This window comes from Lasioglossum baleicum, chromosome 3, assembly GCF_051020765.1.
Source record: "Lasioglossum baleicum chromosome 3, iyLasBale1, whole genome shotgun sequence".
Classification (NCBI taxonomy): Eukaryota; Metazoa; Arthropoda; class Insecta; order Hymenoptera; family Halictidae; genus Lasioglossum; species Lasioglossum baleicum.
The window spans coordinates 17,104,171-17,127,845 of NC_134931.1; the positions used below are offsets into that span (position 1 = coordinate 17,104,171).

General features: G+C 38.7%; 1 protein-coding gene across 5 annotated transcripts in view; it reads left to right on the top strand.

Annotated features, from left to right (window-relative positions):
- The window catches only part of LOC143207342 (uncharacterized), a 91,145-nt gene that overhangs the window by 8,872 nt on the left and 58,598 nt on the right, over positions 1 to 23,675 (top strand). For 3 of the 5 annotated variants that reach the window (XM_076420717.1, XM_076420718.1, XM_076420719.1), the window contains exons 2-3: positions 233 to 485; positions 5,076 to 5,261. In XM_076420717.1, coding sequence (XP_076276832.1) covers positions 233 to 485; positions 5,076 to 5,261 — 439 coding nt within the window. The other 2 variants (XM_076420720.1, XM_076420722.1) reach the window with 2 other exon arrangements.

Sequence of the window (23,675 nt, forward strand, 5' to 3'; positions counted from 1 at the left end):
TCTTTCACGAATGACGTGTTTAAAATAAATTTTGAAAATTTTAATTTAATAGTATTGTAATCCAATTTGAATGATTGAAAGCAGGGTTTTTGTAAAGAAAAGCTTTAAAAAGAAATCTAAATCGTTGTGCTACTAATATTTGCCGACCATTGCTCTAGTGCGTGTCAGCGGCGCGACTGATGCGGGTTGAAAGGACGTGAATGTAATAAATTAAAACGTTAATCGTTTCCAGACAGTGAATTGGGTACGCGGATCCGTCGCAGCGGCTCTCTGAGGATACCCAAGTCTCCAACAATCGATCGCAACCGATTACACGTGTCCTCTTACGATGGAAAGTTGAGCAACGTGCAGTGGACTCCGGATAACTCTGATGATACGCCAGTCCGGCCCGCCAGGCACTCCGCACCTACGATTGACGCACCTGCGCCGGAATACCTTGCTAGGAACCTCCTGCAACTCGGCTGCCCGGTCGTGTCGATGCCCACGTAAGTCCTTCCGATTTAACGTGGCTGTGTTCCTAATGGCTCCTCGAATCTGTCCGGGTCTATCTCTACTCGGTTATCAATCCTCACTTCGTATTATCGTCAATGGTTTCCCGTGAACCGGAATACTGCGCACATTATTTCGGAGCGAGGTTGGACTGTGCGTTGCGGTTTGCCATGACTGAGAGGTGTGTTGACTACAGAACATACGACTCGGAAAAGTTACTACATATTCAGTGAATCTCACAAGAAAGTGGTTACACCGTGAACAATACACGAAGGTGGCTCTCGTTACGATCGTATCAGTTCCCACACGTTCTTGCCAAATTTATCTCAGCTCCGTCGAGAGCTATTCCTTAATTAGGATGTTTCTTGGATGGTTCTATTGCAATTTCTTCGATGACAGACAGCAGTATTGTTGTTGTCGATCTCAAAAGTTCTGAAAAATGTTCTGTGAAGATCCACATAATTACGGAAGGTACGAAGCTGAAGCTAACTTGTGAAAGACGCAGATTGTAGGAACAATCGTTTGAAAGTTTGAAGTTAAACAACTTCTGTTCGAACTACATCTTTAAGAACGGTGTACGTCGTATAACTGGACTGCGGATCTTTATGAAAAAATAAACTGATTCGATTGTATAATTAATTGTGAGCGGCACTGGCGTTACACGTAACATAACAATATGCGTTTTCCGTTTTTTTCAGTTTGTTCTCACGATTATTGCCAAGTATCATTTTCATTTATCTTTTTCGTTTTACTCATAAAATATAGAAATTGATTTTCCACATTGAATATGGTCACTCGTAATTGTTCTACCAGCAGTTTATAATTTGTATTGCGTCGTTCACGGATGAGCTTTTGATATTAATTAAATCTGTTTTTGATAATTGGATTGTTTGAATGCTTCCGGGCATACTTTTGTTCTAGACGCTTTGCATAACCATTCTCGACAGTATCGCGATTCGTTCGAAATCGCAAAAATTTCAGTTATGGTCACCAACGAAAAGGTGATCTGAATAATATTCACAGTCATCGTAACCGGAATTCACAGGAGAAACTCAGTTATAGTTGTAAACTGAAATTCATCGGATGGCTAAAACGGAAATTCATTCAGGAATACGATGATCAATAATATTACGTGTATGGGGCATCGCGTCAATTTTGTTCCAAACAATATATAATAAACAAACACTAAAAACCAAATTTGAACGAATATTCTGCTTGAATCCGAACTACATATGACAATTATTTAAATAACTACTCACAGAGAAAATAATCTTCATTTGTAATAATATATTGTGTTCGTAACTAATATACTCTCTCTCATTTTATTATCATGATCGTCATCCTATACTGTCCTGCTTCGTGTCATTAATTTATTACATTAATTTATTAAAATGATTGGAATTCATCGTGGACCTCGTCGTAGAACGTGCAGAAACTTTATCACTTTCAATCTTCATCGGCGTTTCATTCTTTTATAGAATTACAGCTAGGATGAGATTGTTGTTGAAGGGAAAGTCTTGTAAAATTACGTTCAGAAAATTGGATCCAGGAAAGAAAGTTTCGTGAAGTATTATAATGCTAACGAGCATCCCGTACATCTCGGAATTGTGATCTTTCCAATCAACATTTCAAGCAATCAGTTTATCAATTCATGTTTACCAATGCCTATACTCATTTTAGGTGGCAATAAATGTACAAACACAATTATTTAAAAATACACTTACTACCACAGAAGATATACACTAACGAACATCGTACATTTCGGAATTGTGATCTGCATTTCTCGTTTACGAATTTATCAAATAAAAAAGAAAATATTTGAGAAGCAATCAGTTTACCAATTCATGTATATATTTTACGTGGCAATAAATGCACAAAGAGATATTTAAAAATACACGTACTGCCACAGAAGACATACATGGACAGTACATTTCAAATTTTTCCCAGCAGCATGCGGGGAGTCGCATGCGATTGGTTACGCCACTGGTCACCGGTATACACCGGTAGTCCCTTAATGAGGAAGTTATTTTCATTTCGCCAGGCTGTGGGGCAATTAAACGTTCACCGTGTAAACATATAGCGACGTGAAACTGCGCACGTGTATCGTTCTGTCTCATCCATGCGCTTGTTATAGGGAAAAAGACAGAGAAAGAGGAATACGGAGAGAAAGAGTGATACGATTTGGGCTAGTCCCGGGAACAACATTTCCGATCAGCTGACCGCTAGCACCCGCTGGTCCCTCTGTCGGTGGATTTCCGTGAAGCGGGTGCAGCGGGTGCAGCGATGCGATCTCTGTTGCATCGGTATTGGTCCCCGGTGTATGTATGTGTGGGTGTTTTTGCGCTCATGTCCCGCTAACTATATCTAGGAGCGTGGTGTTCGGTCAATAGCTGGCGGGACTGGCGCAGACGCGGCTGAACAGCTGAGTGTGCGTCCGCTGTACATCCAACGGATTCCAACGGTGCTGTACCATTGGTGTACATCTGCGGAAGTGTCGTCGACTAGCGAGGAGTTTGCTAGAGCGCGGCCTGCACCGCGTTCCACCACGCACCGCATTGCCGTATTCTCGATGCAAACTTTGCAAACGTCTTTGCGGTACACGCCGTTCCTCGTCTATCCCGTCCGCGTCGAACGAAATCTCTCCGGGACACATTCGATCTAGAGAGGTGTCGGTTTTGCGTGTCAGAGAAAACGCACGCGGAAACCGGACAGTGCATACCACACGTCTACAACGTTCGGTGTCTTCCCAATCTGGTACAACACCGCGAGGAGACCCTTTTCGATAAAATAAGTCCCAGTGCCGATCGTTAAAAGTCTCTCATTCATCCGCAGCTTCCGAGAGGAACGATAAGACACCGCTCTGTGATCGTATTGACCGCGCCAGCTTCCGAGCTGGCCTCATTTTCTCCGGAGAAAGTTGCCAGAGTCTATTAGTGCGCGTAAAATGAATAACGCTACGAGGATACAGGAACTTTATTAATCTGCGTTTCCGCTCGCTTGGAGGAGACGCAATTTACGAGTCGGTTTTTCACATGCGATTGTGAATCGGTAACGTGGGACAGTGGCGCCCCACTACCGGACCGAATGCTACGATAACACTCATCGCAGGTGTGACTTTTTTCAAAATCCGTTCTCTAGTTTTCTATCTGCTCTTGAACCCATAGTCGTTGATATTTCCAATAGATTCCAGTAGCTAGGATGATGGGAACGTTTTAGTACGCTCGTTATCCCGTGGTCGACCTTTCATCTCGCGAATGAAATTGGAACCGCTTGTTTCCGTTACGTCTTTGATTGTGTCTTGACTCAAGCCAGTAAACGACGCGTGTTCTTGTAATGAACGAATTCTGTATAGGTTATAATTTACATATATTACTATTGGGTTGGCAAGAAAGTGATTTCGGTATTTTAAGGTTAAATAGAGAGCCGCATCTTTTTATTCAAGCAATGAACTTTAATGAACAAGATATTTTCCCTTTTGTTCGATGATCTTTTGCAAAACAGAATAAATAAGAACATACTCTATCGATCAAAGTTCATCGTTTCAATAAAGAAATTCGGTTGTTTATTTCACTCTAAAACACCGAAATTACTTTCTTGCCAACCCAATACATATACAGTCAGCGTAAAAAGTATTCGTACACCCTCTAGAAACGAATAACTCTTTTAAAATTGGATCAAACAGCTCGAGTTTCTTCGAAATGTTAGAAAAATTAATTTACTAGGTAATGCGCGTTAATAATTTTCTTTGTAGATGTTAAATTTTCATTACAGGCACAGATAACAAATTTGAAATCGTGATCTTTACTTTCGCCTTCACAATTGGAACCAATAACAATTTAAAAAATAATTATTTACGGATTAGCTAGTAAACCAATTCTTCTATCGGCTCAAAAAAATTCAAGCCGTTTGGTCCACATTGAACAAAATTACTCGTCTTCAAAGAATGTACGAATACTTTTTATACTGACTGTACATACGCTCTTCTCTCATGTACATATGTCCAGTTATATTCCACAATGTTTCTACCAATTCTCTAGACTTTCACGACATTCTCAATGCGTGTGTTTTCTACTGTAAACAAGTTCCCGACGAAAGAAGACAGCGGAAAGAATCATCACGACATCTGTGAAATGTTCTCGGAGGTTTCGTAGATTGCGTAATATGTACACGGGCGATTCGATCATTTTCGAAACACGGTTTCGCCAATAAATCTTCCCTCGTCCTTGAAGCTTACTCCGCTGAAAGAACGTTTCTCGAACGTTCTCCATATTGATAAAACGAAATCAAGAAGAGTTTTTGGTTTGTCCAACGGCAGAATAACGTTTCGCGTGATTCTCAATCGATAATGAATCACGTAGAGCATCACGTTTGTCGAGCTTCGTATTAGAACGCGGATTAAGGTGTTAGCTGATTCACGTGTTTGATTAGATCGCCTTGCACGATGAGACACGGTTAATGAGACACGTATGTAGGAAATTACCTAGTGCCGCGAAAAGCCATTGTGTACGGACAAATCAGCCGTTATTAAGTCGATCAAGGTATGCGAAATGATTTGTTGTAATATCTCGAAGGTTTCGTTGTTTCAGACCTCGTGGCGGTGCAGGCCCTGAGCCTCCGCACGGTAGCGATAGCGATGAATACACGACGGCTCACGGCCATCATCAGCAATCGGGTCATGGTCATGGTCAAGGACAAGGGGATGCCTACCACGTGCCCAAAGTCCACGTGTCGGGTCCACCGAACAATAATGAATCCTCCTCTGCCTTCAATGGGTGAGTCGAATATTTTTATTCCTGACGTTCGTCGTCCACTTTTGTTTACCTTTGTACTTATCGCTGTGCCTGAGAGGTGAATTACAGCCGTCCTTCTCTTGCACACTATGTAGCATGAATACATTACGTTTCTAACACGTCGACCGATGCACAGTCTTCCAAAACGTCGGAAAGCTGGCCAAGCAACTCATTTCCAGGATTGCAAGGGTGCGGGATGCGCCTTCTCATTTCTGGAAAAACTCATCCTGAAAAGACGAGTCTATCGTAATAAAGACACTAGAAGAACACTAAAAACTTGCATAGAAATTTAAAACATAAATATCTTTTTTTGGAACAAATATGCGCAGGTGTTTCTTTCTGGACATTGTCGTACTTAGCTATATTCACGTATACTGTCCATGCAAAACGAGCATGTTGCTTTTTTTTCATTTCAGATGAAGGGGTATATTTTTTAAACTCTGTACCTGCTCATCCATATGATCATGAAAGTATTCCTACTATTACAATTTCATTATTTTTAGTTCATTATTCAAAATTATAATTCTCTAAACTGCACAGATTTAACACAACATGAAGAAATAACGAAGGAGAATGAAGGAAAACTAAACTCTGAAGATGTAATTTAGCAATGTTAAAATTAATTTTTGAAGCTAATTTTTATAGCTCCTTGTAGTTTGAACTATTACTTAAGAAAACGGTCCTGCGACCACCTTTTCGGCGTTTTGAAACACTGCGCGATGCTCACCCGTGATCGTTTGTTTTTATGGCTTGACCATGGTGGTATTGACGGCTAGCTGATCGTGGCAAGGTCGCTCCGCCGAAACATTCTGACAATGCAAATATGCTACGTGTAGAAATACAGTGGCTTTTATTGATGTATACAGTAGCGGACAAAAGTTTAAGACCGCTCTAAAGAAGACGATAACTTTTTTAATATTGTACTATACGATTTGAACTTTTTTGGGAAGCTAGAGCAATTAGTTTACTAAAGGTTGTGAAAAGAAATTTTTTCAAAAATTGCAATTGATCGGAATTGTTGAAAAAATACTAAAAGTTGAATTTTTAACTTTTTTATGTGGGCCTATATTGAAAATTTAAAAAATACGTTTTGTAGATCTGTGTCAATTAAACACATTCTGAAAATTTCGCCAAAATCGGTCGACGTTGCAATGAGCTACAAACATTTATAGATGGTAAAAATTGCAGATTTTCACGATTCATTGCCGAAAATCTTAAAAATCTGCTATTTTTACCACCTTTAAACGTTTGTAGGTACACATACAATGTACACTATCTAAGTACTATCTAAGTACCTTTTCGATTTGAAAACTTTTGTTCGTGCGAATTAATTTCGCACGCATGTTAATTGAACTGCCGTGTATACACACGCGATATGATCTCATCTCGAGACGTCCACCGGCGTTGATAAGTATTTCCACCTGCGCGACATCTTATCACGGCAGCCAACACGCACGGATTCTTCTGTTCTGCATTGTACGATGCGTACGTTTTCGGCGACGGTGGTGCGATTAATGAGCGCGCTATAAATAATTCGTGCAACAAAGTAACACGATTCCTTCGATTTACGTAATTGTGGAAAACAGACACGTGAGCAGTGTTGTGTGGGTGTAATCAGGTTCTGCTGCAATTAATTCGATAGTTTCCGAGGGATTCGCAGATTAGAAGTATTCGGGATTCTGGGATTACAAATTTCTCGGGCATGCAGAAAGGTACTTAAACGCTATGGAGATGATTAGAGAGGTAAGGTATAACAATGAAAGCAATAATATCTTTATTATACCTATACAATAGAACGTATTAAAAGATAAGTATGCGGATTATTAGTGTGTATGCGACAAAGATCGGCAGAAACGTGTTTCGAGGGTAATATTTAGAGAAAGTTTATATTTCGAGTTGTACATGTGTCGATATATTGATTTGAAAATATTAACAGTACGTATGTTAATAAATATATGACAACTCACCTGACAATATTATCAGAAATTATTATCGTTTTTGTAGCCTGTTAATAATAGCAAATGATAATTCGAAAGCCCGCGGTATCAAATTTCGACATCCATCAAACGCCGCTGCCATATTATTATGTTTGTGCAGAAGCTATAGCAATTAATATACAGTGGGTGTACAAAGTAGTATTCGTACACCTAAAAACTAAGAACTTTTTTATAATTGTACCAAACGATCTGATTTTTTATAATCAATTAGAAGCATTGGTTTACGAAATGATATGCGAAAAAGATTTTCCAAAAATTATAATTTACAAGGTTACATGCAAAAGTAAAAAAGGTATTTTTTAAAACTTTTTAATTTGGTTCCTTAACGAAAACTTACCATATTTGTTTCGTTACAAGCGGTTAAAAATGGTAAAAATCGTAGTTTTACACGACTTTTGATCAGTTTCTGCTTTAAAAAAATCCACCAATTAAATAATATAATCTTTATGAATAATATCTATAAGAAAATTCACGTTTTACGTGGCAGTAAAAGATTTGAAGGTATTTGAAAGTAATTGTAAAAACAGTTGGGATGATACTGTTAATTCACAGTAACGTTAATATATTTTATAACACCAAGCGAATATTGCGTGTACAATATTCGGATGCCCTGGAAATGTGCTAATTATATTACACGTAATCGATACTTCCCTCACGTAATACAATAGATTTTCCACTAATTAATACCTGTGATTATATAGACATACCCCACATTCGTAGTATACGTATCATTCAGATTACATGGATTGAACCTGTGATTTTAAACAGCAACAATTTCTGAAGTGGAACGGAAGAAATTACGGGACCATTTTTTATTCGACCTTTGCACTCGCAACTATTGTATTTTAACTTTAACACGAAAACTAAACATTTCTTCTGACCTAGAATATTTTCATTCGACATGATTTTTTTCATTTTATGCATATTAAAGTGATGCAATTTATTCATGCAATACTCAAATGTTTGGTAATTTATTTGATATAAAATAGCAATATTTAATAGTGCTTTAAAGTCGCCACTCGAGTGCTAAGGGTTAAGTCTAAAAAAGTTGATTTATTTATTAAACTACCACTAAATCTTTGATCTGGAGCACTGCGAGACACGGAACGGTTCTTCGGAAATTTTTTAAAGATGTCTTCAATTCTTTATGGGAAAGGGAGCATAGGGTTTGTACACATTAAAACTTCCATAGTTATCAACCTCGGACATGCAGAGGGCCCGGGAACTTTTACGAACGCATCCGGTGCATACACTACCATACAAAAGTATCCGGACCCTTCCATGTTTGTTGATTTCCTGTAACATAAATGGTTGATTAAAAATATGTATACATATTATGCAATTTAGTTTCTCTCTGATAGCAAGTTGTATTAAAAACTAGTGAAACTACTACAGCATTGATAAACATCTGACTTCCCTGGTTACCGGGATACTTATGAACGATAGTGTATCTGCAACGCAGCGCATCGTCTAACATTAGTGTGTGGGATCAATTGCAGTTAGAGTGGACCAATAGAAATAAATGAGAGTGTAACAAACGACACACAATTTACGCGATTGATCCCAGGATAAAGTGACTGTGCATTTTGTTTTAGCTAAATCGAAAGAAAAACGGGAAATACAATTTGCCAAACGTGAACCGCATAAAAATCTATTTCTCATTACTTCGTATAAACAGATTTAAAGTCTGTTTAATATGAAAAATAATTTTGATCCGCTTAATACGCGAGGGATTATACAAAATCACAAATTAATGCTTGCAGTAAAAAGTCGTATGACATTTATCAGTTAATTACCTGATAGGGAGATATCGGTTGGTAACCAGATCGATCGATAAATTCTATATTGCAGTATTATTTTTATGACCAATTTTTAACACTGATTTAACGCCAGTTTTCAAAGATTTTGATTTTTTCATTGAATTAATGATAATGATGGTGTCATGGGAAACAAAGGAATTCTGCTGCCTTGTTTCCATTGAAGTGTAATTGCGTGCGCGTAGGGTACATACACCGTTACACATCGTCGAACCGATTTCCCATTAGTAAATGAGCTTTCAGCATTGGTCTTGTATTTTTAGATCAACTTTTATACACTCAAGGCTGTGGCATCTGTTAATCTATAAATACGTCGTTCGGAAATTCCTTTTTCTCCGATGTATCGATTCCTCCAACGAGGTTTCGATTCACCGTCTATAAATGTGTTAACATCGTGTTTGGCTCTCGAAAGAACGAAAACACGTATGAACTTTCCGTGAACCGAATCGATAGCAGTGATTTGGAAATCAAATCGGGAAACCGTAAATACGTGTATTTATAGGATAACCCAGTGGTCAGCATATGGCCTTGCTAATACATATATGTATGTATACATAGCTCATGGAATTAATTAAGTAGCGATGTCAGTATAGGTTCATGGCATTTAGTCCTGGTAAATTAATGTTAAGGAACACGCAACAGAAAATCTATTCTAAATTTAAATATCCGTGACCAAGCATCTCCAATTACCTGTAATCTTACCTTGCATTAATAGCTCCTCTATTACATTCACCGAGACAGCTTGAATTTTCGATTTCGGCCCTCAGAAAGGGTAGTGTGCGACTCGGGTGGTCGGTGTCCACAATACCCACTAAAAAACCACACATCTAGGACTGAGAGCCCTTTTCTCGCTTTCTAATGTCCTTGAGGACAGTCAGGGTCCGGCTTTTTGCATTTCTCTTGACTGCCTCTTTTCCCGGACTCAATTCCACTCCTGTTCTTTTCTAAAATGACGGTCGCTAACCTAGCTGGCTCTTAGTCGAACGCCTAACGGTTTGAGCCAACCGGGCCGAGTTCGATTTTATTTTAGTGTCTTCTCATTTGTCTGTAAATGTTTATGAAACACCGCAGCTAGCTAGTACAATGCTTGATCGCCTGAGATTCGGTATACAAAGAAGTTAAGATGGCTTAACGAGGTTTTTCTATCCTATTTCGTGCCTCAGCTAATGGAAGGAACGGACTTTTATACAAATTGTACATATAAACCCAACCTCCATAAATCGGCCCATAAAAATCTAATTTGCATAATCCTCCACGGTCGGGATATTACTTTTGTCACGACGAAACACGAAACGTGTTCCGTTTTGGAATACGAAAAGTAATTAAGCGAAAGTCCCAGCCCGGAATTAACTAAATGACTATAACCATCGAAGTACTTACGTACCTGGTCGCACCCAAACCTCCAGGTATGTAGTACGAATCGTCAGGCCAACGGCCCAACCGTGCGGCCCTTCTTCGGCCGTACGTACGGACCTAGGAAAATCAGGAAATTTAGGAAAACCCGGAAAGCTCGGGTCTGCATGCGGGCTTGAGCCTAGCTCGCCAATATACTGGACAATCGGGGGTTCAGCAAAATCTCCTACATAAATAATGGACGGAAATCCCAGTCAGGATTCATTATGCTCGAAGGAAAGATCGTAGCCTTTGTAAATGAAAATTTACAAGCATTTAGCACTCGAGTGGTGACTCAGAGTCGCCACTAAAAATTTGCTGTATCATTATTCAAAATATTGTTTACATTATTAAATATGTTTATATTGCATGAGGTATTACATCAATTTTATATTCATATAAAGAAAACAGTTAAAAGTGCAAAGGGTTAATTTAAAAATGCTACGAACTTTTTGATTTTCTAATCCTAATTTAATTATCTTTCGTCGTTCCTGCAAATTGCTAATGTGATCGTTGATTAAACTTGCAGCAAACAGAGTTACCTCGCATATCCGTCACCCTAATTCGCAATTCCTGCACTTGCACGTGATTATTTGCACGTTTTCGCGCGGATTTTTATTACATATTTGTTTTTCACCCAAACATTCCGCTCTCTGTTTGTATGAAATCGCGTCGGCTTAAGAGTCAGATGGTTTTTGTACGCTAAGAAGGAATGTGCAGAACGTGAGGCCTTGTAACTTGCAATTTTATTCATAATGTTCGATTATCCCTCGGACATCGGACGATTATTATAGCTATATAATTGGCAATGCTTAGGACCGTTCACAGCTCTAATTAATAATTTTTAATAATTTACTTTTGATGATATCCCGTGTAGACACATTAGTCTTTCCGATATCCTCAATGAAACAGCTATTCAGTTAGTTTAATTGCCACAAATTGAATACTTAACCCCTTGCCCTGTGATTTATTGTACGGTTTCGTTGATTAGAACCTTTTTTGTAGTTCGTAATTTCCTAAAAAAGGAGACGAATTGTATCTATTGCATGCCTACATGTTCTCCATTAACTATACATTTACAAAACCAACGGTTTAAAGGAAATTCGTAACATACAGTTACTCGAATTAATATTCGGACGCTGTAAAAAAGACGATAATTTTTTTAATATTGTACTATACGATTTGAACTTTTTTAGGAAGCTAGAGCAATTTGTTTACTACAGCATGTGAAAAGAAATTTTTTCAAAAATTGCAATTGATCGGAGTTGTAGGATCTAAAGTAATTTTCGAAGCTGACCCTTCCGATCAAGCTCAATCAATTTCTGCAAAATTCTATTGTACAATTGTGAAGAACTTTACAAGTGGAACGTTCGTGCACAACAGGTTTTTGAATGTAGATTCGAGAATAATCTAATCTCGTGGATTATGCAAAATGGGACAAGCATCATTACAATTGTATGATCCGTTGCCTCTTACCACATGGAATTATATTCTAAGGTTTCTTAACGTTAGCTTTTGATATTAAGGTTAATCTTTCTGATCCAGTTTTAGTCAGTTATTGCAGTTCTAGACGAGGCCCCTGCCTATCATTATTGCCTATATGTATATCCAAGATCAAGGGTTTTATTTCGAGGAAATACTTTTAGGGTAATATTGTGTTGTCTATCAGTCTTTATTAGTGGTGGATTCAATTATTCAGAAGCATTACGACAGAGAATTATCTCTGATGGTTTAAAACTTTAAACACACCAGATTTCTGCTCACAATGTATACGGCTATAAAAAGAAATATTTAAACATTGATCATGCTATGTTATTTGATCGAAATTTCCCGAAATGTTTCCGACGCGACGTACGGATTACAAAATAAAATCTAATGCTTGAAATATATCTCTTTTATGTTGATATCTAATATCTCTATTTTTTTCACCTCTGCTTGAACCTTCGCTGGTTTCGCAAATGATTCATTGTGCACGGATTTATGGCAGGCATAAAACTTTGACAAACATTAACCTTGCGGAATCGTGCGACTGATTTTACCCAGAGTTCACGTGAAATCAGCTCTGTACCGATGTTTATATTCAAGGAATGATAAGGTTCGTGATACCGCCAGATTGCAAACAACGCTTCTTTTTTTCTAGTATCGTTGTCACATTTGCTCGGCACTATTCTCGGGTAAACAGTGTCGCCAGATCAATTCTTGTTTCCCCACTCTACCTTCCCCCTCTACGACGCTATTCCCCATAGTTTCGCCACGGTACTGTCACGTGACGCGTTTCGTCTCGTGGTAGTGGTCTTTGTAGATCTGAAAAAAAATAAAAATCGCACTAAATTATGCGGAATTTTATTTTATAACATTTTTGGAACAGTTTTTGAAGCTAGTCTAATAATGAAGTCGCAAATAACACTAAACCTATCGAGCACTAAGAGCGATTAAAATGTTTTAGCTGATGAAAACGACAGGGCTCTGTTTATGTATTTAGATTTTGTGCAATTCTTACAACAATGTGTGCTTGGATAAAGAATTTGATCGAATCAATTTCCATGCAATCAACTTCATAATTTCAATAATCCTAAAATGAGAAATAGAAAATCGGTCATTTGACACCAGCAGTGGTAGGTTAAATGATAATATGCTAGGTAGTTTAAATGAAATTCTTACGATCTTTTGATACTATCGCTATTTCGTGTATCACCAGCTCACTTTCGTCATAAATGCATAAAACGAGTGAATTCATCCATTGCAAATTGTGAGAAGAAAACGCGGAAGATTTGATATACTGTATCATTCCACTTTTCTGTGAGACTTTTTATTCATAATTTCGTTTCATAACCTCGAGCAACATGATTTCGGGTGATTGGCACCGAAGTCGTGTAGGAAGCAGCGTGGCGTATGGAACTGCGTAATGGCAAGTTTATACAGAAGAATAATTGAAGATTCTTGCAGTTTCGTATCAACTCCATACGTACACGCGTTGCGCAATACGTCACATCAGTTGCTGTACCGTTTCTGTGTGCATCATCTCCTGAGGGAAATATCAAGTGAAAAGTTCTCTCTAGAATTTACGATGCTGTGAAATTAAATTAGGTGGATTGTGAATAAGCGATACAGAAACAAGGTTCTCCTTTTTTTACTGTTTATACCTTTTACACTTGTGTCTGTTCCTTACGAAAAATTTCAACGTTACCGTTCGGACGATGCAACACGTTTCGTATAATAAGTGCATAATAAATGCATAAAGATCCGCAATCTAACTATATGGAATTCATATGACTTAGACCACTTTCATAATTATGGACATGAATGAAGTAACTTTTCCCTTTGCAAAAATATCCTCCGTGACTTTGTTAAGGAGTTACCAGCGAAAAAGGACAGACGAATCAGAGCGCGGCTACTGGAGGCTTGCGCTTTGACCGGCGATGGCATTGGCCGAGCCGGAATCCGTCCTCTGTAGCCGCGGTCCGATTGGTCTGTCTTTTTCGTTGATAACTCCTGAACAAAGCCTCGGAGAACATTATCGCAAAGGAAAAAGTTACTTCAAATTACCTTTCAAAGAATTTTACACCATTTTTGGAACACTCTGTATAGCGCTTTATCTGTCCCTTGACGTAAACGTGCGCGACGAGTGATACTGCACCGATATTCCAACGAATATAAAAAAGCCCGACAACAATTTAAAGGGGGCCTCGTTAACGCACGTGCAATATTTCCCCGGCTAACGACGCGTCGCGACGATCACGGACAAAGAAAACTTGGTCTGTGGAAGTCACTTAGCGGTTCAATTGGCCGCCCCTCTTTCTCCCATCATCGGTCCGTGCCGCAAATGAAGTCTCATTGCCTGCAAGCACGTGTACCGCATACAGGTGTGCACGTGCCTTACATGTAGATACGGATCTGGAAGAGCGTAATGCTCGCGAGACCAATGGAACCGACGCGGCACGGCGGAAGAATCAAAACCGAGAAGACCAGGAATAACAGCCGGAAGGTCCGCAATTAATCCGACAGACAGCGGCGACCCACCGAAGCCTCGTGTGACAACCGACATGGATTTGCGTCACATAGAATTGGCTTCCTATCATATTTCTATCGATCGCATCTAATTGTAAGAAAGACGTCGCCGCTGGTGCTCGCGAGCGGAAACGTCGAAGCGTAGGAAATGTTGACTCTGCTCTTTCAATCAACGTGCTCGACGACGCAGCGACCACAATTAGATGAAATCGAAGCACTTTGTTTTAGGAAAATGTTGGCGAACTTCTTGACACGCTTCCTTTCGGACCAAATACAGCTGGAAAAAGACAAAAGTCTGACCACCTCCTATTTCCTAATTTTCAATCTGTTTTAATTCTCCGTTTTTTTCATGGATTTTGTGGAGGAAAGTGCGTTCTTTGTGTATTAAACAAATTTTAAGTATGAGACGACATTGAAAAACGTAGGTGCTCAAAGTATAGCTCATTTTTTAGCGTGGAAGTAAAAAATATTGTACAAAATATTTTTATAGTTGAAGTTCGAAGTCTTCCTTTTATAATGATCTCTTTAAAAGCGAACATGAAAAGCTGTTCGGATGAGACGAACGATTTTTCCTGCTCCAGAACGAATGGAAAACAACCACGTGATACTACGATGGAAAACACGTAGGTCGAAGTAATTACAAACTGGTTTCAAATATCCAATTCGAGGAAGATAACCTAATATTAATTGGATTCTCTGTGCCACGATTTATTCGATGCAATGTCTCGCTCGACGAAATTGCCCTTCTCATATTCCTTCGGAAAGCTGTTGAAGTTCCAATTAGCCAATGCTAATTATTTTCGTAACCAGTACCATCTAAAATACATGCCATGTATTTCAAAACTCGTTGCTCTGTGAAATTTCGGGATAAGGTAACCACGGAAAAACTCTTCTGCAAAGTGTTTTTCCTTTGATATCATTCGCTCTATCTTATACCGCGAAACCTTACACATACATGTGTCAGCATTCTATGTGTTAGTCAGCTAAATGTGCTAACTAATTGCTAACTATTAACTCCACTCGAGCTACTTACGTCAACACATTAACAACGTTATACATATTTTCTTCCGTATTCGTACTTACATGCGACGTATTACTTTCTATTTGGTAAAACAACAGCATTTTTTCATCATTTTATTCGTTATCGTTTAAATACTTTTAGCTTAGGAGTGTTAATAAACACTGACATTATTTTTTCAGGATTCTGATCGAATATTTTCTGCCAGCGTTAGTAAACCCAACAGTCGAAGGGATCGGTCGGTTGTCACAGTTACCGTTCATTTGTTTATAAATCAATACGTTTCTTTATTGCTTACATACTGAGCTATATGTAAAGATGGTATTATAGGAAATCGAGCCGATACATATAATCATCGGAACGATACATGAAACCAGTACGGAAACGACATAATAACGGGCTGTAGATCTTTCCAGATTTTACGACTCTGTTTTTATATATGACATAATTGTCAGCTTTGCTAATTAATTTTAAGAAAGTGGAGTCGAGTCGTATTTTATTTTCTGTCTTATAGTAAAGTCTTGGTTTAAGCCGGATCCTCGAGTCCTTCCTTCGACATACGCTACTGTGCAAAAGAAAGAAGCACCCAGTATAATTATAAGATTTCATGATAAACAATATCTGTATGTAGTAATAGTATTGTACAACAACTACAATAGCACATACAGTGGGTAATGAAAGTATTCGAACGCCCTTTAAAACAGAATAACTTTTTTATAATTGTACCAAATGTGACCTGATTTTTTTATAATCAATTAGAAGCATTGGTTTACAAAATGATATGCGCAAAAGATTTTCCAAAAAATTTATAATTTACAAGGTTACATGCAAAAATAAAAATGGCATTTTTCAAAACTCTTTTATTAGGGCCCTTAAAGAAAATTTAAAATATACATATGTTTTGTAGATCTATGTTAGTTGTACACATGCTGAACATTTCATCGAAATCGGTTGACGCATTCTAATTGATTATACAAAATCAGGTCGTTTGACTTTGCTGTACATTTTCATACTCATTTGTTGCCATAAGAATCCGCAGTCTACTAATCACCGTCCGTAATCTGTGTGGCCAAGGACGTCTGTCTTCCGAAAATGAATTGTTCACTGAAAATCGTATAAAATTCGTACGTGTGCGGAAAATATTTCTAACGCCAGACGTGTCAGCGTTTTTGGTTTACATCTCGGTAACGGAGATGAAGTCATCCATTGTTAGTTCAACATTTTTCGTTCGACCTGACTTCGCAAATATACTAACAGAGTTTGTTGATTTTGTTGCGGAACATCCTACACGATTTATAACATTCTTCTTTCGTGTTAGAGAATGGGCAATTTCTCGTGCTATTTTATTGTGCTGTGAGCTTGTCGAATATACTACGTGGTCGATGAAACTGTCTTACTTAAATATAATATTTCTGAAAATATTAGGTTGGCAACTAAGTTCGCGATCTTTTATTTCGTAATTCTTTTATTGTATCATTATAACCTCATTTAGTGACCATTCCCTTTGAACTGTATATCATTGGAAAGCTTTTGCGATTAATTTGATATAAAATACTCGTGCTTAAAAAATATATATAAATGAGTTTGTTTGAGAAAATGTGGAGGTCGCGAACTTAGTTGCCAAGCTAATAAAATGTTATATAAAACAAATGACTCGATAACTATTTTGTAATTCCATATGTTTATGTGCAACCGCTAATGTCGACAATTTACATATTTCGGTAAAATGTCAACTCGTCAGTAATTTAAACAATAGAAAGAGGGAATTTATTAAACGGGTACGTGATCCATGATTAATGCAGAATTGACAATTTGAGTTCAATTGAAGTACATAATGCGTAGTCAAATCCTACGCATAAATCATACGTATTGCATACTAATATTGCATACTATTTACAAGCAATATGCATACATAAGTTGCAAAGTTAAAACTGAAAGTCCCACGAGCAGCTAATGACAAAGGAAATATGCAATTTCATTTTCTACAATATCGAAAATGTGCATACTCCGTGCAAACTTTAAATAATTAGATCACATCGAAGATCAAAACGAAGAAAGTCATTACGTTGTTGATAGATAATAATAATTGTTGATTTTAATCCTTTGTGAAAAAAGTGAATTATCTGCAACTTCGTTAAAACTTTCTTTTTGTGTTCTTTGAGTGGCGTTTGCATAATCGTCCATTGTCTGGCCGTTTCCTGTAGTAAAATAAACAAACCAATTTTTTGGGATTTTTATCGTCCTATAATCGAGCTTTGTTGACCTCTTCATAAAGCCACCACTATTTCTACCATATCGCTGAGTTAACTCACAGCTGATGTATGTTTTATCAGTACATACTCTGTTGACAGGGAGGGCGAAAAATATAGAGAAAGAGAGAGACAGAGACAGAAAGCGATAGCAACAGTTAACAGACACACGATGGGGTGGAAACGTACTTACGCATTTTCTTATTCTTGTCATTAGAAGTCTGCTAAACAACTTCTTTACCCTTTTAGAACATTTTTTGGAGAGCCTAACAAAAATAAGTAATTCAGTTGAAACATTCTAGTTGAGACGATATTTGTTTTAGTATTTCGAAACTCGTGGAATGAGGAAATTTGATTTTAGTCTTCCTATAGAAGATTGATGTGTAACATTTTGATTAAAAAATTCTTCGGTTCATAAATACGTGCAGAATTTCATTCTAAAGCTCTGCTCGGACAGCTTGACATTTAAACAAGTACAGTTGAACGAAATCCAATTATTTCCGTTCACAGGGAAATAATTCTTCCAATAATTGGTTACCGAATTAGCCAAACTTTGATTTATCATTCTAAAGGTTTATTGAAATCCCAGCCATTCCTATCAGTAACATATGGTGTCGACGAAACAGTTCTCGCGATTTATCAGTGAAAATACGATATCGCGAAACAATTTAGCACGGTGACTGTCACGGCGGTCATAATTTCTGTTGTAGTATATCGGCGTGAGTCAAACTTCATTAGGATTTTTATGAGTTATACGTGAATTGTAACTCTGTCAACGGTCGAAAACTTGCGATTACGGTTATCGTTATTTACGGTTCATTCAAGAAAGTACGGCTAGTTCGACACGCGAATCGCTGTAAAAACCGCGCCTAATTGGCCAGTGTCTTCGTAAGCGACACGTCATTGGTATGTATTATCCCTCACGATAACTGTGAAGTGTAAACGCCGCTCATTTCTATCACCGACAAAGCGCGCAGTTTCAACGATTACCATGACGGAACGGCTGTTTTGTCTTCTGTATAATCGTTTGTCTGTATCCGAAAGGAATTGCAGGTATTACGTCGATCATTACAAACCGCTGTTACGAGTCACGTGTATTTCATGTTCATTAGTCTAGACAGCGGATCTTTATGCAAAATAAAAATTGTCTGCATCGATTGGAAGAGAGATAGAGACCAAATAGTTATTTCTTCCTTTAATGATTTTAATTGAGGAGAAATCATGTATTAACATCTTCAATTTTTATAATTGTTCAACTATTTTCAATTTCATCTACTTAATTTTACTATAAATGCATAAAGATCCGCTGTCTATTCATTAGATTACAGGAGCAGTGTAGAAATTGATTTACCATTTTAAAAATTATACACAACACAGTAGAGATTCAAAATACAGTAATTATATCTAAGAAACTGGGAACTGTACGGTCTAAGAAAAACGAGTATCCCTTCCACTGGCGGGGCATACGCAAGGGGCCAAGAAACTTTAGCTGTCTCGCGGTCACCGATTACTCTCAATTGATATCGAAGAAGGATTTACACGCTAAGAATTGCAAATAAGGTTGTCACATGTGGCTTCTGTCTAGTCCCTGTTTTGAGTTCCATGGCTTCAACCACCTTATGCAAATTTCGAAATCTTAAGCTGACTTCGGAAGGGTTCGTGACTCACAGGCAGATGTTTCGGAGTTTTCATTTATTGTATCGGTGACTAATGAAAGCACGAAGGATCAAGCGACAGGTAGTCGTGCTATCTAGCTCAATTTTGAACAAATATCCATAAAGTTCCCTTATCTGTGCAATAACAATTTAGTAGGAAAGTCTGAAAAGTTCTTCTAATCTCACCGGTAATGCCAGTGGCTTTACGATGACGTTCAATGCAATTTTCAGGTGACGATTGTATATTTTGAAATCCGGAAGCTTGTAGTCTGACAACGATTAGAAATAAACATTCATAAAACCGTAGAGTTTAGAGAGTTCTGGTACTACAGTCAGTGCGATATTATTCGACTTTGATGAGGAATTGTTGAGAAACTTTTTTATTAAACAGCGCGGAAGGACGATATTATGTAATCCTCATCCGGCCCTCGTGTCAATTTGATACAGTTTTCCCGAAATAAATTATACTGTTCTGCTATTTTTAGATAAATTTGCCTGAAACTGTGTGGCTTTTATTTTCTTAATGCGAAACACATAAATGAAAAACCTAAGATGCAACAGTTAACTTATCAATTTCAATAAAAAGAATATCGAAAAATATTGTTATTTCATTGATTTTTTTACCACTGTGTCAATTTGACACCGAGGAACAGATTCAGTTCGTGAAATGAGGGACGGATGAGGGTAGCGCAGTTCGACTAGCGAAGTGAAGAAAAGAATGTAGCAGGGGTGAAAGGGAAAATCAGCCGTCCACTTGAAATAAGGAAAAGCCCAAGGCTGCATCGTTTATTGCCCTGGCCCTTGGGTACGACAATTACCAGGCCTATGGGTCGGATGATATCTGGTCTGTTATTCTACGAATGAGAAACTGCAGTGTTTCTCATGAACAACGAAATTCATGTTTGCTCTTTGGCAGTTGCATTATTATTGTCAATAATCCAACAGGAATAGATCATAATAAATTGATAAATGTTTGTAACTCTTGTGGCGAGAGAAAAGGTCAGATAACGATAAGAACGAAACTGAAGGTGTTATTATTTTTAAATCGGTGCTGATCGCCGGAGAATATCTAAAATAGTCACTGTCAGTCAATTCGCTCTGTGTATCCATTTTTTTCTTAGTTTATCGCTTCGTTTCATTGGCACACATCTAACTTAAAAATATACAAGGTTGAGATTAAGGAGCGGTCGAACTTGTTTCTTCATAAAACTAATTCAATGTAACACTACAGGCATAAAGTGTTTTATAAGTACACATTGCTCTTCAAGTACAGTTATAAAATCTATGAGCTGGGAAAGAAGTAATCTGATTAACGATTCAAATTAAAATCGCATTAAATTCTGTGATATTTTATATTCCAGCATTTCCCGAAAATTTTTAGAAGTCTAATTACAACTACCGATTTGGGAGAAAAGTAATCTGATTAATGATTAACGATTATAACTAGACTGCGGATGTTCAAGCAATCTTCAATGTTCGTAGACAAATTTCAAAGAAGTGGAAACGAATAAAATAAAACTGAACCACATAAAAATCGCATTAAATTCTGTGATATTTTATATTCCAGCATTTCCCGAAAATTTTTAGAAGTCTAATTATAACTAACGATTTGGGGGAAAAGTAATCTTATTAATGATTAACGATTATAACTAGACTGCGGATGTTCAAGCAATTTTCAATGTTCGTAGGCAAATTACAAGGAAGTGGAAACGAATAAAATGTTATTTTCAGTGGTAGTATCCTCGCTAGATCTGAAACACATAAAAATCGCATTAAATTCTGTGGTATTTCATATTCCAGTATTTCCCGAAAATTTTTAGAAGTTTAATTACAACTAACGAGTAATCTACAATTATCATGCTCACTTTTCGTAATCAATTGCCACAGTAACCGCTAAATAATCGATAACTGTCCAACTCTGGTAGACCGCGGCGTTGGATTCGGCGAAAATCTCATAATATCGCCGTCAAAATTATAAAAAAAAATCTTATCGAGACCATTACGCGTTTATTTACTCGCCCCTGGGTCTTGCTCGCGTTGCCTTTTCCACTAACGAGCTCGAGACAGTGCAGCTCTGACCCCAACGTAACCCTTATCCTTCGCGGGCAACGGAAGCGGGCGAAGAAAGACGACAGCGCGTGTACTATTGGAAGGGGAAGGAGTAGGGGTAGGGGGAGAAAACAGAAGAGAGGGGATGGACGACGAGACAGAGGAAGGGAGTTAGAACGAAGACAGTATACAGTATAGCCGGCGAAGGCAGGACATATCGAGCGAGAGTGAATCGAGTGAACGAGCACGGCAAACGTGCAGGCGCTGCCGGCATAGAAAGAGGAACTCCGTTACGGAGGGAGCTCGTAGTCGCGCCAGTGGCGAACACAGACACGAATCGGTCGCATCGTCTCGTCTCTTCTCGTCTGATTTCGTTGGTTGTCGCGGATCGTCGCTCATCCTCACGACAGTTCGTCGGGTGGAGGTTAGGAACACGCATGTGGACCGATGCGAGACCATGCTGTACCTGTCCGGTTCTCACCGCCATCTTGATCGTTGGGACCAACGTGTTCTAGTACCTCGAAACGATCACGATCTCTCGCGTCGATCGACCTTACGATAAATCGCCGCCGGTTAACGGACCCCCGGTTTACGCTTTTCCTTCCCTCTCTCACCGTTGCCCGTACCAACGATTCCCTCTCTCTCTCTCTCTCTCTCTGCCGCGCATCTCTTCCGCGGGAAAGTCTCGATTGTTGTTCACGCACCGACGATCTGTTTTCGTCTCGTCTACAATGTGACGCGCGTGTGTGATGTCGTCGAACGAACGGTGCCAGCTCCATGGTGCACAACGCGAAAGAGATCAGACGAGCCGCGGCCAGTTCGATGGGAATCTTTCTTCTTTTGTTTACGTGAGAATCCGGTGAAACGCGAGGGAAGAAGTCCTTTCCCGTGGGACGCGACACGCTCATCTCTCGCGCTGCCTTCCGCCGGGAAAGACGTGCTACGTCGACGGTGTATCGTGTGCCGCAGCCTTTCCGCGATTGTTTATCGCGTGCTCGATCGCTTAGATCTCGAGTCGAGGATATCTTCGAGCAAGTGTATCGTTCTCGGTCGTGTTTTCTTTCGAAGAGGTTTGCTTACCGATTTTATCGATGCAGCTGCCTCGAAAAGGCTTCGTACGATGAATGTTGTAATTGATCGATGGATACGGAATGTTGATTAGTAAATTATCGTCCAAGTGATTGTTAACGTGGTGGAAGAAGCTTTAATAGTGGGACTACATACATGCTGTGTGTTTCCTTGATATCGTAGCTGTTGGCCTGGCAACCGGACGCCGATACCCTTAAGGGCCATATCGCAAAACCTTGACAACCATGCACGGCAACGCGTCGCGAATCCTGCGTTTTTCACGCGACTTCCGAAACAGTCGTTCCAGCAAGTGAAGAAGTTCGTGGACATCGATATTAGAGTTTCGTTCGAGCTCGACAACGCAGCGAGAATGAGATCGCTTTAGGCTAGCGATCGCCCGGAACACGCACAGCGAATACTTAATTAGTGCCTTTGATGTGCCATGAATATCAACGTTAAATTCAACGAAGGATAACGCTCTTTTTCTTCTCTCGTGGCCTTTTCCCGAAGAAACCGTCGATAAAAGGGGGAACCTCGTTCTTGGAAGACTTATCGCATATATCGAAAGTGCATGGGGGAAGTCAGTGCTTCTCTAAAGAGACCTATAATGCTATGCTTCGTACAAGGATTTTATTCGCGGGAGGAATCCAAGTTGCGCCGCTCCAAAAGGTAACGGAACCATGTTTCTTATAAGTTTCATTTAAATACAGAATAGCGCGAGGCAGTTGATACAACAGGCTTATCCTCTTTAAAGATGTCTGCTAGTTCAGAAGCGCGTTCGAGGGTTGAACGAACGCGCATACTTCCACTTTTTATAGTTGTTTCTATGCACCTACTGTAGCAACGAGAGTTCCCTAAAGTCTGAAACTTCACTGATACGCCGAGTCGCTGTGCTTTCAGAACTTTAATGTGCATGGGGTTTGTATGTGTCGGGATTCGGCGTTATTGAAATTAATTGTTTGGGAAAAATCGTTGAGATAGTGTATTGTCCTGAGTTGGGCAAAAATTGTATTTGAATACAAATTTTTCCCAACTTCTGGTATTGTCACAATTGAAAATATATTAATTTAATTTTCGTGTGAAATACTTAATCATCAAATTTTGTTATTTGGAAAATAGATTATTTCGGAAATAACTTTAAAA